We start from the raw sequence: 14,620 nt of genomic DNA, 5'->3' as shown, positions 1-14,620 counted from the left end.
AGAGCTGCATATTCAAATGGCAAACTGTAAACAACCACAATAATAAATTACATATAAAACTGTGGTGAATCTTCTCAGAGTGCTAAAAAAATTCCTGTGTAGTTCCAGAAAATATTCATATCCCCCACCAGAAGAGTTATTGAAATTCTAAGTGGTAGGGGGGTTTTTAAACCAAAATTTCAATGGAAAGTATGAACTGAAACTGGAATTTTCAGAGACAGACCTGGGGGGAGGGGTCAAACCAAAATACCCTCCATGGCAGGGCTATGAATATTTCCTGGAACAACACTTTTAATATTTGATGCGAACCTTGATAACAAAATTTTGAACAACTTCAAGCTATTTCTCTTACTAGGAGCTTGCATATTCTCTCTATAACAAAACAATTTGTAATAATTATAATACAACTGAGCAGTACTTACTAAAATAATGATATTATTTATAATCCCACCCTGAATGTAAGTAATAGTAGCATATATAGAACTATTTATACATTCATTTAATATATTACAAACGTGTTTCAATATGTAGCACACTGTAGTTTCACAGTCTAATCAGTTATAATCATAATAAATTAAATGATTCTCCTGTAAAATTTATTCTTGTTTAGAACTAGCCATTGCATGACAAGTGAGCATGTAAAGAGCATTCATTTGCTTACATGGAGGATGTTGTGGTTCAGTACTACCCTAAGTACAATTTGTTATTTTCCTTTACTTCATACACATTATTATTTATATTTCCATGCTCCAGGACAAAGCAAAAAACAAATTGTACCAAGGGTAATATTGATCGACTAGAGGGGTGTTCTGTTTTTGCAAAGTTTTACTGACCATAGCATAATTAATCTGTTTGTGGCTAATGGACACACGTGGGGAATGAACAGCCAGGCCAGAAGAAGTTTATATTGGAACTTCTTGTTTAGCATGCCACTACTTGAACTGGGCCACTTGGAAAAAAGTTAGGTCAAATGAATTGGCGCTAAGGAAACTTGCTTACACAGTTCTGTTTGTCATAAATGGAAGGCATAAAGCTGAGCTCCGAAATGCGACAGAGTTTCTGTTGCCTTTATTTTTAGCAAAAACTTCAAGCTTCATGCATGACTGGTCACACCACTCAATTTTGAGCCAAAAAATATATGCATCAGGTTTGGCACATGAGAAGAACGCCGTTGTTTACCGCTCCAAACCTAACCTGCCAAACCAAACTGATTTAAACGCAGCTCTTCTGCCGTACTTAAATTACCAGTTAAGTTTGGCGCATGAGTAAAGCAGCATTTGAAACAGAGGTTAACCAATCAGAACGTTACTTGAGAACAAATGATAGCAATCTTTTTCTCAAATAAACCAATAACATTGAAGAATACGAATAATAGATCTTAAGTTAACAAAATTGAAAACCCAACAAAGTGCAAAGTATTGAAAGCCTTTTTGTTGATTGGTTAATTGCGATCCTAAAATTTTGCACGCTTCTCAATGGTTTGAGCTTAGTTGTTGCTAGATGAGTTTTGAAGCTAAATTTTTCAAGCGAGATTTATAATAATGACACTTCACCATCAAGGACTGAATCTTCAAGAGTGTATATCATGCAGAGGAGTTGATAGTGTTTATGTTTTCATGTCAAACAGACCGTTACTTGATGTCAGGAGAAGCTACCATACATTATTCTCAGTTCGCGATTTGATTGGTTAGTTTTCTTCTTGGTGGCCTACTTCAAGTAGTTACACTGTAAAATATTAGAGATACCATCGTAAAAAAGGTCACTACCATTAAGCAAGTGACTGGAGTAGGTCCCTATCAATAGGACCCCTGAAGCAGAAAGTATTTCGTACTGGCTCCAAGGGAGTCTTATTTTCAAGAAAGTCTCGGTAATGCATACACAACCTATGTTACTTTACTTTTCCTAAAGAACCTTTTCCTTGCAAATCGTAGAATATAAAATACCCAGACCCAACTAATCAGATACAAACCAGCTCCACCCAACTTGACAAAAAGTTTTGGCTTAGGAGATGACAGTGCTCGATAACAAAGTAATGATCCTGGTCCAAGACGCCACCCAATGAACATTGACATGAAAATGGCATCATTCAGTTTTGCCGCAAGTGTTTGATACTGTCCAGTTTCTCGCATGAACCATCGGATTTGTAAGAATGGATTAGAGATCTCAGTCCCCAGTATCACTGCAACAAGGTCAGGACCTGAATTGCCGTCAAAGAGAATAAAAACTAAAGAACAGACGGAGACCATGTGGTGTAACAGCATATCGATCCCTTCTGTGCCCATGTAGAAGCACCACAGAAAGTCAAACATGAAGTATCCGAGAGTGAAAGTGGCTATGAAAGTGTGGAAAGGACTGTTCACATCGCCCATCGCAACCAGTGGCCAGGGGCCAGTGATAAACGCAGACCAATAACACAGCAATGATGTTAACGATCCATGAAATATTGTCAATAATCGGCAGTTCCATTCATAACTTCGATGGGGATTGATGGTACATAATAGAAAATAGAAGCTTGTCCAGATGAAGAACATTGACACACAAGGTATTGCCAGGGCAGTGAAGCTCATTATGTTTCTTAACCCAAAGAGCTTGCTAGGATCAAAATCAAACAATTTACATGTTTGTAACCACACTCTTTTCCATTAACTAAAGACACATATAGAATATTATTTGGCTTTGGTATTATGAGCGGCATTAACAGATATTTGTGGCAGCCTATCACACAGATCAGTACATGTTGTTGGCAGCCTTGAGTATGGTGGCACTTAACTGACTCCCCACAGCCACTGTTTTCCGATAATGATGTCGGAAACAGAACTCGCTGTATTCTTCGACGCCAGTCATTGTGCTAATTGGTTCCTATTGTAACACAACACCGCTCGATCGAGCAATACCCTCCACCTAGAGTCACCCGTTGAAGAATCATCTTTATAGCAAGGAACGTTTGAACAGAAATGAACAAAACTGAATTTACCGCGTGGTTTATCGCCGAATTTTGTTTGGCATGCATACATGATAGGTCTCTAACTATACAGTTTAGATTTAACCAATAAATCGAATTTTTCGAACTACATACATGTGCTTGATTGGTACCTAAGTGTGCATAAGATGCGAACGTTTCCACTTTCGTTTGATTAATACAACATCGTACACGGTGAAGAACGCTCAAACGCTTCTCAAAGTCGGTCTGAATTTGGCACTTCACCTGCACAATTTGATAAACAACACAACATCTTCGAGTTTCGCATCAGGTTGAGCGAGTGATCTACCACAGAGAGATAAAAACAATGTACCTTGTAACGCATCAGACTTGGCCATCTGTTATCCCTTCTGTAAATGTATTCAGTTATTTTTTCCTTCCTTTAAAAATTCTGCCCGCCTCACGATCGAGCCCAGATTTGATCACGTGAAAGACCGGAAGTGATTTTACAGAAAAGGATGGCGCGAAAATGGGCAAGGAAGATTATTATGCAGCGCAGAGAAAAGATTCTGACACTGATAAAACAGAGACCAAAAGGTATGTCCCTTGCACAGTTTATTCTACCGATGCCCGTCTTCAATAAGCTTACTTATATTACATTCAGGTCTCCAAAATGTAGCCCTTCTTTCAGTTGCAAGGAACAAAGATCTGTTCTGGGACATTTTAAGTATGTTAGTGCGATGCAATGCAACACATACTCATTGTTTATGAGGACGTCTGATGATTGAGCAGACTTGGCAATGAAAGAAAACTTGAAGCTTGTAGCTTTCGAGAAGGGAGTTTAACTTTTCTCATATACACTGGCCAAATGTTACTTTCATCAATGTATATGACCATATATTGATGGTTACAAGTGTCTTGGGCTTAGATTTTGGATCAGACTGTTCCGTTACTGTTTGATTCAGCTGTTGTCTGGGTGCCTCTAGCTGGCCTCGGTTTTTGTACTGTCTCTCCCCTCTTCTGATAATCCCTTCCCGCCTCCCTCTGGGGGAGTTTCTCCCTTTCCCTCTCCTGACTGATCGTCTGACGCGTCCTTAGCTTTCTCTTCCATCGTTACAGCATCAGAATCAGTTTGTACTTCTTCCACCTTCTGATCATCAGAGGTGGCGGCGGATTCCATCACAGCCACCACCTCTTGCTCATTGCTGTCCTCCTTGGCAGCTGCACTTTCGCTCTCCGTCACCTCGTCCCGAGTGACATTCTCGTCTTGAGGTACCTCTTGCGTTGTGCCATCTTCCAGAGAGTCACCTTCCTGTGTCGCATTGCTGCCACCTCCTCCAGTCTCCACTTCCTGTTTACTGCTTCCTTCAAATTCCTCTCTCTCAGTGTTACTCACCTGAGCTGCAACTTCTCCTTTGGAAGCACCATCTTCCTGAGTGCGCTCTCGACCTACCAGAGCCGCAGCACCTCCCTCATTGTCCTCCTTATGTTCACTACTCTCTTCTGCTCCATCTTTCTGATCAACACCATCTACCTCAGTAACTTCTTCAGCACCCCTATCTGCCTCAGCTTCCTTCTCCTGAGCACCACTATCTGCGTCAGACACCTCCTGTGCATCACTGTCTGCCTCAGCCACCTTTTCCTGTGCACCACTTTCTGCCTCAGCTACCTTCTCCGACCTACTACCGTTTGTCTCAGCTATTTCTTGTTTAGCATAACTATCTGCCTCAGCTACCCCCTGTTCACCACTGTCTGCGTCAGCCACCTCTTCCTGTGCACCACAGTCTGCATCAGCCACCTCTTCCTGTGCGCCACTATCTGCCTCAGTTACCTTCTCCTGTGCAACATTGTCTGCCTCAGCTACCTCTTCCTGTGCACCACTATCTGCCTCAGCTACTTTCTCCTGTGCAACATTGTCTGCCTCAGCTACCTTCTCGTGTGCACCACTGTCTGCCTCAGCCACCTCTTCCTGTGCACCACTGTCTGCATCAGCCACCTTTTCCTGTGCGCCACTATCTGCCTCAGCTACCTTCTCCTGTGCAACATTGTCTGCCTCAGCTACCTCTTCCTGTGCACCACTATCTGCCTCAGCTACTTTCTCCTGTGCAACATTGTCTGCCTCAGCCACCTCTTCCTGTGAACCACTATCTGCCTCAGCTGCCTTCTCCTGTGCAACATTGTCTGCCTCAGCCACCTCTTCTTGTGCACCGCTATCTGCCTCAGCTACCTTGTCCTGTACAACATTGTCTGCCTCAGCTCCCTCTTCCTGTGCACCACTATCTGACTCAGCTACCTTCTCCTGTACAACATTGTCTGCCTCAGCTCCCTCTTCCTGTGCACCACTATCTGCCTCAGCTACATTCTCCTGTGCAAAATTGTCTGCGTCAGGTACTTCTTCCCGTGCACCACTATCTGCCTCAGCTACATTCTCCTGTGCAACATTGTCTGCCTCAGCTAACTGTTCCAGTGCACTACTATCTGCCTCAGCTACTTTCTCCTTTGCAACATTGTCTGCCTCCGCCACCTCTTCCCGTGCACCACTATCTGCCTCCGCTTCATTCTCCTGTGCAACATTGTCTGCCTCAGCTACCTCTTCCTGTACACCACTATCTTCCTCAGCTACCTTCTCCTGTGCAATATTGTCTGCCTCAGCCACATCTTCCTGTGCACCACTATCTGCCTCCGCTACATTCTCCGAACCACCACCATCTGCCTCAGCCACCTCCTCCTTAGCACTACTATTTGCCTCAGCCTCCTCCTCCTGAGTACCACTAATTGCCCCAGCTACCTCCTCTTTAGCACTAATGTCAGCACCAGCTTCCTCCATCTGAGAAACACCATCTGCCTCTACCACTTCATCCTTAGCACCACTATCTGACTCCACAACCCCCTTCTCCTTAGCACCAACATCTGCTTCAGCTCCCTCCTCCTGTGTAGTACCATCTGTTTCAGCTACGCCTTCCTGTACGCCACCATCTGCTTCAGCTCCCTCCTCTTGTGTACTACCATCTGTCCCAGCTACGCCCTCCTGCACACCAACATCTGCCTCAGCTCCCTGCTCCTGTGTAGTATCATCTGTCTCAGCTACACTCTTCTGCACACCACCGTCTACTTCAGCTACCTCCTCCTTAGCAGTAATGCCTCCATCAGATGACTCCTCTTCTGTTCCACCCATTTCCTTAACTTCCTTCTCTTGGGTGCCACTATCTGTCTGAGCAAGCTCTACTGAGGCTGCTCCCTCCTCTTGAGCCACTTGTTCTTTGGTAGCACTGTCCTCCCGGGAGACTCCATCGTTGGCAGAACCCTCATCCTGACCTTGCTCTCCTTGGTCAGCATCCTCTTGAGAGACAATCTCTTCCTGAGCCTCTTTTTCTTGAGTGATACCTTCCTTCTGTTCAACAATTTCTTGGGCTACACTATCTTTCTGACTTACCGCTTCTTTTGCTGCTCCATCTTCTTTTGTGATCTCTTGTAGGAAAGCAATCTCTTGCAGGGCTATTTCTTCTTGGGTGGAGCTTATTTCCTGAATTACTGCATCTTGGGCAATACTCTCATCCTGAACAACCTCGTGGCCATCACTTACAACTGAGATAACTTCCTGTTCTACGGCTGCCTCTTTTCGCATAGCGACATCTTCGAGAGATGCTTTCCTTTCAGTGGTGTTCTTCCCCTCCCTAGACGAATCTTCTGGAACACTTACTTCACTCTCACCCTGGTGTCGTTCTTGATCCTCTTCCTTGTTCTGGACGCCAGATTTAGCTTGGTCTTCCTCCTTGCTACACTCCTCATCAGTTTCAGCCATGTATACCTCGTCTCTAACAATCAGTGGAGGAATCGATTCATTCTCACCTGGGACTGCGGCTTTGGCCCCATCAACTAGGACTTCTGAAATGTAGGACCATTGTTAGCTAGAGAAATCAATTTACCTAAGTGTGTTGCAGTACACTGAAATTTGTAGTGTTACTGTGCAGCTATCCAGCAATGATAACCAGAATCATTTACACCACAAGTTCAGTTCAAATACAAAGCATCCTAGCTTGGATTATTGGGGGAGTGCACTAAGTGTACACTCCATCCACAGTTGAAATAGAGTTTGTGGCAGCTTGTATAGCCCTGCCATTCCAGCCCTTCCCACTAATTCATGACTTCAAAATTTAATTTGGTAACATGTGCAACACATAGTAAGCTGTAGATCTTGTTCACACTTTTTGCTCAGCAAGAAGAGGGAGGAGGCTTAGAGAATCCTTTCATGTTCTTTTTTTTTCTGCAAAGCATGGTTCTTATCAACACTGACAGTGACTTTTATAGAGCTCTTGATTTTCAGTGTCAGTAATTTCATAGTCAAATAATAAAATTGGATTAGAAGTGTTCTCTGTATATAAGCAATGATTTTATTTGCACAATCAAAATTCGTATTATTCCCAAAACTTTGACAACAAAGAGTAATTCCAGCAATCACTTGAAATTTATTAATCAAATAATAAATTATTACTAAAAGGATTAAATCTCCCAAGTTCAAAGTAATGTCATTTAAAATGCGTGTTGCATCATTAAAACACAAGCCTGGAACACATTTGCAATTTTCAAAAACTTTCCACGATACTTTATTTAATTGCAAAATGTCCATCATATTTTTAATGTAAAACCATCATTTTTTAAACTCCTTTGTACAGACATAACACACTGTAGTCTATTACAACATTCTTCTGAACTAGAGAATAACTACTAAAACTCATAAAGAACATTCCAACAGTACAGTTAGCATTATGCTTATGTGATATTACTGACACAAGTACTATCGTGTGGTTTTGGATAATAAATAATGTACATTAACTTTATTTATTAGAAACAACCTTAAACTCCACTCTTAAACTATCATTATAGCGGTATAACAATTTCTCACCAATCCTAAATAATTATTGTCATGTTTACACCTTTCTGAAAAAAAAGTTGCCCATAGTAGTAAGGGTGTTAAATTATGGAAATTAATTTCTTTTGGGGTTCAAAGCAATAAAATCAGAGCAATCTCGTTATGAGGGTTTCCACTCTTTCTCCTTTAAGAACAGAAGAGGGTACATTCTTGTCTGGAACTGTGGTTAAAATTATCTGAGTTAATTAATGCTTGTTTCAAAATGTTTTCATGCACACAACAGGGATGTAGCTACAAAAACCCTAAGCAGGCCTGTTAACAAGTTCAGAAAGATTTTCTGGCCTGTGTACCTACAACCTTGCACCAAGTCTGTTTCCTAAACACGAGATTTCATTTTTTCCTGCCCATAAACTACGCATCTATAATCCTGGTTACAATCATTTTTGAGATCAATCTTTTCACAATTTTGAGTTCTACCTTCTCCTAAAAGTAATACAATGGTACAGACTATTAGGCTGTGTGATCCCCAAGCACACACAAAAAGAAATTGAGATTTAAAATATGTCCAACCTTTTTAATATTGATGATGCACAGTCCATCAAAACAACAGCTTTTCTAATTAGCTGTGTATAATGTCTTCAACTTAATGAGAAACTAACAATAATTTGCACCTATAAAAAAATTACCATTATTAAATAATGAAAATATTCTTTTTGTGGGTGTAGATTATTTAGGAGTCATAAGATGGCCATCCAAATCTCAATTACGCTGTAGGATGCCTCTCTGATGGTGTTGGTCTTGTATGAAAGCCAGTTACTTTAAATTATTAAACACAACCCACTAAAATTAAAATTCTACATGACAAAAACATCTCTTACACTTGGTACAGTGAAAGTTGTAAAATGTGAAGCTCTAATCAACACATGCTACATTATTATTGCGTACAATCACATTATTCATGAGACATAAAATAAATTTCCTTAGAGCAGTTTTAAGTTGAGTGTCGAAAGTAATATAATCAGGTAACCTTGGCTTTGGTTTAACTACGGTTTGAGATTGGCTGAGTAATCTAATTGGTGAGTAATTGGTTTTGTTTTGGTTTTAAAACATTCAATTGAAAATAGCTCTATTCAACAATAAATTATAGCACCTCCCTAATTTAGTGCTTCATGTACATTTACGACTATGATCAAAGTGACTATGTTACAAGATGAACACGCCACAAGAATGTGATTTGTAGTTACCTTTGAGTGTGCACTGGAGTTATGTATAAATACAGAAATGGTCTGCTAAAGAATCTGGTTAAAAAATACGGACTTAAAGCTAATTGGCAATAACTTATTCTTAAATGCCTAGGCACAAACAGTTTCTATGAAAAATTAAGTTAATATCCAGTGGACAGACCAAAACCGGAAATATTATTCTATATACATTATACCCTGGACTTTTATATCTTCAAATTAATATGTTTGCCACAAAACTCTACAACAACTTTTACTTTGAGTCTGGAAGTAACTTTTACATAAAATTCATGCTACAGAAATAGCAACATTGTGGTACAACTCGAATATTACAAATCACACAATCACTTGCAATGTTAAGTTAAAGCTGCAATAAAGCATAATAAAGCATTAACAATTATAGATACAATGCACCTCCACTGTAGTTTATTAATAACATAATGATTAAAGTTAATCTTCTGATGGTTTAGAATCATCAGCATCTTCTGTTACTGATGGCTCGACATCATCGTTACCCGTATCTCCATCCCCCTTGGATACTTCCTGTTTCTCGTCACCCTCAATTTCTCCCTGTTTCTCTTCACCCTCAATCTCTCCCTGTTTCTCTTCACCCTCAATTTCTCCCTGTTTTTCAGTTTCCTCAGTTTCTTCCTGTCTTTTGTCATCAGGTTTTTCCTCTGATGGTACCTGTTCATCATCACCCTGAGGTAAAGACTCTGAGCTTTTCAAGGCCTTTACCTCTTCCCTTGTTTTGTGACCCCGGAAACTAGCCTGAATCTTAACTACAGCACTCTGCAAATCTGGATCATTCATATCTAGATCTATTTGCTCTTCCTCACCTCCTACCTCCCCCCCAACTGCCTCATCGGCTTCCTTGCCTGGTTCATCTTTACCCTCATCTTTTTCAGTGGCTTCTGTTGTCTCTCCAGGAGCCTCTTCAGCTTGAACATCTTCAGTTTTTCCCTTATCGACTGCATCTGTTACCTCTGCACTTCCAGTGGTGATGGCATCATCAGGTAGCCCATCTTGCTCCACAAGCTCCCCCTTTTCAGTTTCTGATTCTTGAGTGACAGCTTCTGCTTCTACTGCTGCGGCTGGTTTGTCAGGTGGTACTTCTGCAGCTTGGCCCTCACTGGCAATCTCTGGCTTCTCAGGTTCCTCAGCTACTTCAGCATCTGGAGTTTCCTCAGCATGTTGAGGTTCTTCAGCTGCATCAACACTTTCCGATACCTGTTCCTTGCTTTGTGAAACCTTTATCTCCTTAACTTGTTCTCTAGCCTTGTGACCACGGAAACTAGCCTGAATTTTGACAGCTGCAGTTTCTTCATCTTTGTGTTTCTTGACGTCCTCCCTGGCCTTGTGCCCACGGAAGCTTGCTTGGATTTTGGTTGCAGCTTTTTGTACTTCAGGATCATTTGGATCAATGTCAACTTCTTCTCCTTTCTGCAGTCTTTCCATTTGGTCACCCTTTCTTGCATCATCTTTGCCGGTTTCTGCAAATTTGCAAATTAAGTAGTTACAGAGGACATCAACATGTTTTACAAAAGAGAAATTCTCATTTGAGGGCTGGGGATTAATAAATGCCCACAAATTAAATTGTGTCATATTTTCTAAAAAAAAGGATTTGCAGAACAGCTGACTGTTTTTGTCCAATTCATATTGAATTTAAACCATTTTTCACAAAGCATAAAATTATATTTGTCCCAAAATTTTGAATATAAGAATTGAAAGCTTTTGTGGTAGATAAACTTGATAATAATCAATCAACTAAATAACCTTCACACGCTAAATATTACCCGTTTCCTTTGACCTTATAGAAAAGTAAACTTCAATTTCATAATGTCCACGCAATAAGTAGACAGCTGTGTGTGTATTCGAAATATTGTCAGATTTTTTTTTCACATTAAGCTTAAAAGCTTAGATGACAGTGAGCTTGAATTTTCACAATAAACTAGATTTAAGCTTACTGACTCCCGTAAAATAAGGACATCACCTAAGCAATGGAATTGTACCGAAAACACGAAGCGTCTATACTCGTTTGACAAGAACAGTTTTAAAAGGGAATTTACAACTTTCAAGTTAAGATTAAACCTCATAAGCTTATATCTTATATTGTAAGTTTATCGAAGTAAGCAATGTGCAATTAGAACCGACCGAAAAACGCACTTTAATTCTGCTGAAAACTTTCCTTGTTAGCAATCTTTCTTTCTGTTTAACAGACTATTTACATAGACATGTAAACACCGTCGTTCGTTGTTACTAAAAGCAAAAAGCATACCCTCTCGGATTAGAAGTTGGTTTCTGAAATACTGTGCAGCAAAATTGATGATGTCCTCAGGCTGCTCTCGCAATACCTCCCGCGCCAACCCTTCCAATAAATTCTGAAAACCGGGCGGAACTCGTAGTTTCATGGGAGCGTATTGCACCGCCATGTTGAGGTTTCAAGCCTTCGCTGGAACGGACCAAAACGAGCCAAGATAGGATCTAAAACAGGAGAATCTAATTCTCCTTGTCACTCGTCTCTATGACGACAGCAATAATTAACTGCTAATTACAGAAATTGCCGAGTCAGAACTGGGACCTAGTGTGTAATTTAGTTCCCAGGAATGTTTGTTTTCGGCTCGGCTATTCTAAATTTTCCATAAAATATGCAAATTTTTAGCATTTTAACGACGGTCTTGAAGACGCAAAATAGTTTAAACGATAAAAGAACGACAACTTTCTAAATCTCTTTCTCCCCCCTCCATCCCACCTTATGTTTGAAAAGAAAGAAAAGAACTTTTAAATATGATCCAATCAGGACCAGGTTGTTTGAAAGTCAGTTTACGCTAACCCAGGATTACACATTAAAAGAAGTATTAATTTTTCTTGAATGAAAATGTTTTTCGCTGCTTGTGTTTTGTGAAGTTTAAGATTATTCAAACTCAAAACAGAAGAACAAACAAATATAAACTGAAAAACTTACCGAAAAGTTACAAAACTGAAATCAAAATTATCGCTAATCCTGGGTTAACTTAATTGGGCTTTGAACAACCCAGTCCAGTACAAGTGAGTTTATTAAACAATATTTAAATAGAAAAATATTTAATATCTGAACATCAAGGTATGAATATCTGAATATTCGGATAGATTATTTGTTTTATGTGTTGACTATTTTTTTCCCAAAAAACTTTCAGCGTTCAGGCCATTTGTATCTCAGGAATATGTTTGATAGAGTAGATAGGGAAATGTTGAGGAGAAGTTGGGATGGATTTCACATAGTCTGTAACCATTAGATTTATTTGTTGACTACAGCCAAAACTTGGTTTATAGAAAATTTACTGCCATCAGAAGAGAATAGTATTATTGCAAAAAATTTAATGTCTAAATATATTTCTCATATGATTCTCATTTTTATGATTTGTTGAGTGTTCAAACCACAGTGTGGCTGGAAAGGAAAAATTACTTCAGGAGAGATTTCAACAAGTTTATAAGCCTTACAAAGAATAGGGGATTCAAGGCACAAATTCAATGCCACTTTCCTTAATATAAAATCTTAGATGTTTTTTGCTTAGCTGGTACGTCCTACAGACTGAATAAATCTGATTCATTCCATTTTGACCCTTATTCTTGTCAAATTCAAACCGATAATTCACAAGTCTCTGCCAAGCCTGACACAAGTGTTCGCGATTCATACTCTTGTCACTGGATCCAAAGATTGCCTGTTTAGTTGCAATCACTACTACACGATACTGTTGTGTATAATTTCTTATAGCATCCACAATTTTTTGCTGTTTGTGTTCTTGATGACTTTGACTCCCTCCACCACATCTATCAAGCCAGTAAAATGCACTCAGACTGTCAATCATAAAGACACCCACTTCAGGTTTAGCAGCTAACAGCTTTTCTAGTGATAAGACAGTCGCCAGCAATTGAATGCTGCTGTTACAATGTACAATGAACAGGCGACCAAGGCAAGACTTGATAAAGTCTTCATAATCACTATACTTCTCAGGATAATGAGCAGAATCACTCCCAGGAATGTTCGCCACAGTGTTGCTTCTATTATTTTCTAGAAATGCTCCAGTTTGAGTGTCTTTAATTGAATTTAGAATCCTATGTTCTATTATTGTCACCAGTCGCAGTAGCTGAAAATGGTAATCTGTGTCCACATACACAACTCCAACAGACCTGCCATTCAACTTTAGATCCTTCCACGATTTTGGAAGAATGCAGTTAGCGATCAGATGAAGAAGCATCTCAGTCTTGCCGCTTCCTTCTTGGCCAGAGAACTCCACTACATTTCCTGGCTGGATTCCCTCTGGTATATCCCCAAAGAGATTTGTATCCAGTCCATCTAAAGCATGTTTGCCACCTAGCCGCACAAACAGCTAAAAGGGTGAATGTAAAATAATTAACAAATATTGGACATGGTTGAGCAAAATATTATGATTTTTTAGTGCTGAATAGATCCATTATTTGCCAAAGCTGAAGGCTGAGTTAAGTACACTGACAAATCATGATATTTTGCAACAATCAAGTTTAATAATTGTTTTATCATTTGATCACCCAGTTTGTTTTTACATATAATTAAATCCCTCACTGACAGCTCAGGGAAGAGATCTGCCATTTTTCACCCGAAAACATGGTTTCAATTGCACACGAGCAGAGATATTTTGCGACAATTGGGAGGGTGTTTCTATCTCACGGGCGTAGATTGAGGGTGACTTCCTCTCGGGTTCCTAAACGAAGAAACACTATGTCAACTAAGTATGACTTAAAATTTTAAGTCTTGTAACTATTTTATGAGGAAAAAGAACTACATAAGTTTGCACTCACTGGTAGTTGAACCCGGGCCACCGTGCCCTTTCTTACCACTGTACCACCGTGCTGCTAGCTACCGAAATCTTCAAAATTTAAACTACATATAATGAACAGTAATATAAATTAATATAGAGCTACCCTAACATACAAATGAAAGCTAACCGCAAGCAAAATGGAGTGACGCTAACCGCAAGCAAAATGGAGTGAGGCTAACCACAAGCAAAATGGAGTGACGCTAACCACAAGCAAAATGGAGTGACACTAACCTCAAGCAAACCTAACCGTGCTAACCGCAAGCAAGCAAGGTAAACATGTACAGCGGTTTATTACCACGTCTACCTTGTATAAGCAACATCCACGCGTCCAAACCCCATACTCTGCCCGGGCGTTATATTTTTCCCAATTGGGACAAAACACATTTAGATGGTACCAGGCATGAATGATTGTTCTGTATCATTCACTCATTGTTAATTTTGAGGATTGACAAAAATCAGTTGATTTTTGACAGAGAAGCATAAAATAACAGAGCTCCTTTTAAATACAATTTGAACAGACATACTATTATAAATTTCAAATGAGGTTAAATAACAAAGATCTTGTATAGATATGAAGCAAAACAGAGGTCCACTAGGACAGATAAAAGCTCTATTCATCTTCGATTATGTAAAAACCTGATAAATATCCTAAAATAATTGAGGAATATGTTTCTGTCTGTTACACATGCCCTTTTAACAAATATATTGGTTAGAAAATAAACGTTACCTGTGCAGCAGACTCAGCCGCCAT

At 39.8% G+C, this 14,620-nt stretch overlaps 3 protein-coding genes across 5 annotated transcripts; all 3 read right to left on the bottom strand.

Annotated features, from left to right (window-relative positions):
* Positions 1-1,435: 1,435 nt before the first annotated feature.
* LOC145491849 (TLC domain-containing protein 5-like) lies at positions 1,436-3,366 on the bottom strand. Its single transcript, XM_081471131.1, has 2 exons — positions 3,294-3,366; positions 1,436-2,592 (listed from the first exon to the last, which is right to left on the bottom strand). The coding sequence occupies exon 2, from the start codon at positions 2,565-2,567 to the stop codon at positions 1,884-1,886; it is 684 nt and encodes a 227-aa protein (XP_081327257.1). The 5' UTR covers positions 2,568-2,592; positions 3,294-3,366; the 3' UTR covers positions 1,436-1,883.
* Positions 3,360-11,767, bottom strand: LOC145491823 (uncharacterized). Its single transcript, XM_081471095.1, has 3 exons — positions 11,310-11,767; positions 9,871-10,524; positions 3,360-6,805 (listed from the first exon to the last, which is right to left on the bottom strand). Exons 1-3 carry the CDS (start codon positions 11,461-11,463, stop codon positions 3,903-3,905), a joined length of 3,711 nt encoding a protein of 1,236 aa, XP_081327221.1. The 5' UTR covers positions 11,464-11,767; the 3' UTR covers positions 3,360-3,902.
* A 118-nt stretch (positions 11,768-11,885) lies between these two features.
* LOC145491842 (DNA repair protein XRCC2-like) lies at positions 11,886-14,620 on the bottom strand. 3 transcript variants are annotated; one of them, XM_081471121.1, is made up of 2 exons: positions 14,597-14,620; positions 11,886-13,401 (listed from the first exon to the last, which is right to left on the bottom strand). In XM_081471121.1, exons 1-2 carry the CDS (start codon positions 14,618-14,620, stop codon positions 12,526-12,528), a joined length of 900 nt encoding a protein of 299 aa, XP_081327247.1. In that variant the 3' UTR covers positions 11,886-12,525. The 3 variants fall into 3 exon arrangements, 2 of the variants coding, with proteins under 2 accessions (XP_081327247.1, XP_081327248.1); XM_081471122.1 differs by having other exon boundaries at positions 11,886-13,931; positions 14,597-14,619; XR_014049894.1 differs by lacking the exon at positions 14,597-14,620 and adding an exon at positions 13,850-14,550 and having other exon boundaries at positions 13,337-13,401.

This window comes from Orbicella franksi, chromosome 7 (genome assembly GCF_964199315.1).
Source record: "Orbicella franksi chromosome 7, jaOrbFran1.1, whole genome shotgun sequence".
Lineage (NCBI taxonomy): Eukaryota > Metazoa > Cnidaria > Anthozoa > Scleractinia > Merulinidae > Orbicella > Orbicella franksi.
The sequence above is the reverse complement of the archived record's forward strand: the minus strand, read 5'-3'. Positions and strand labels throughout refer to the sequence as shown.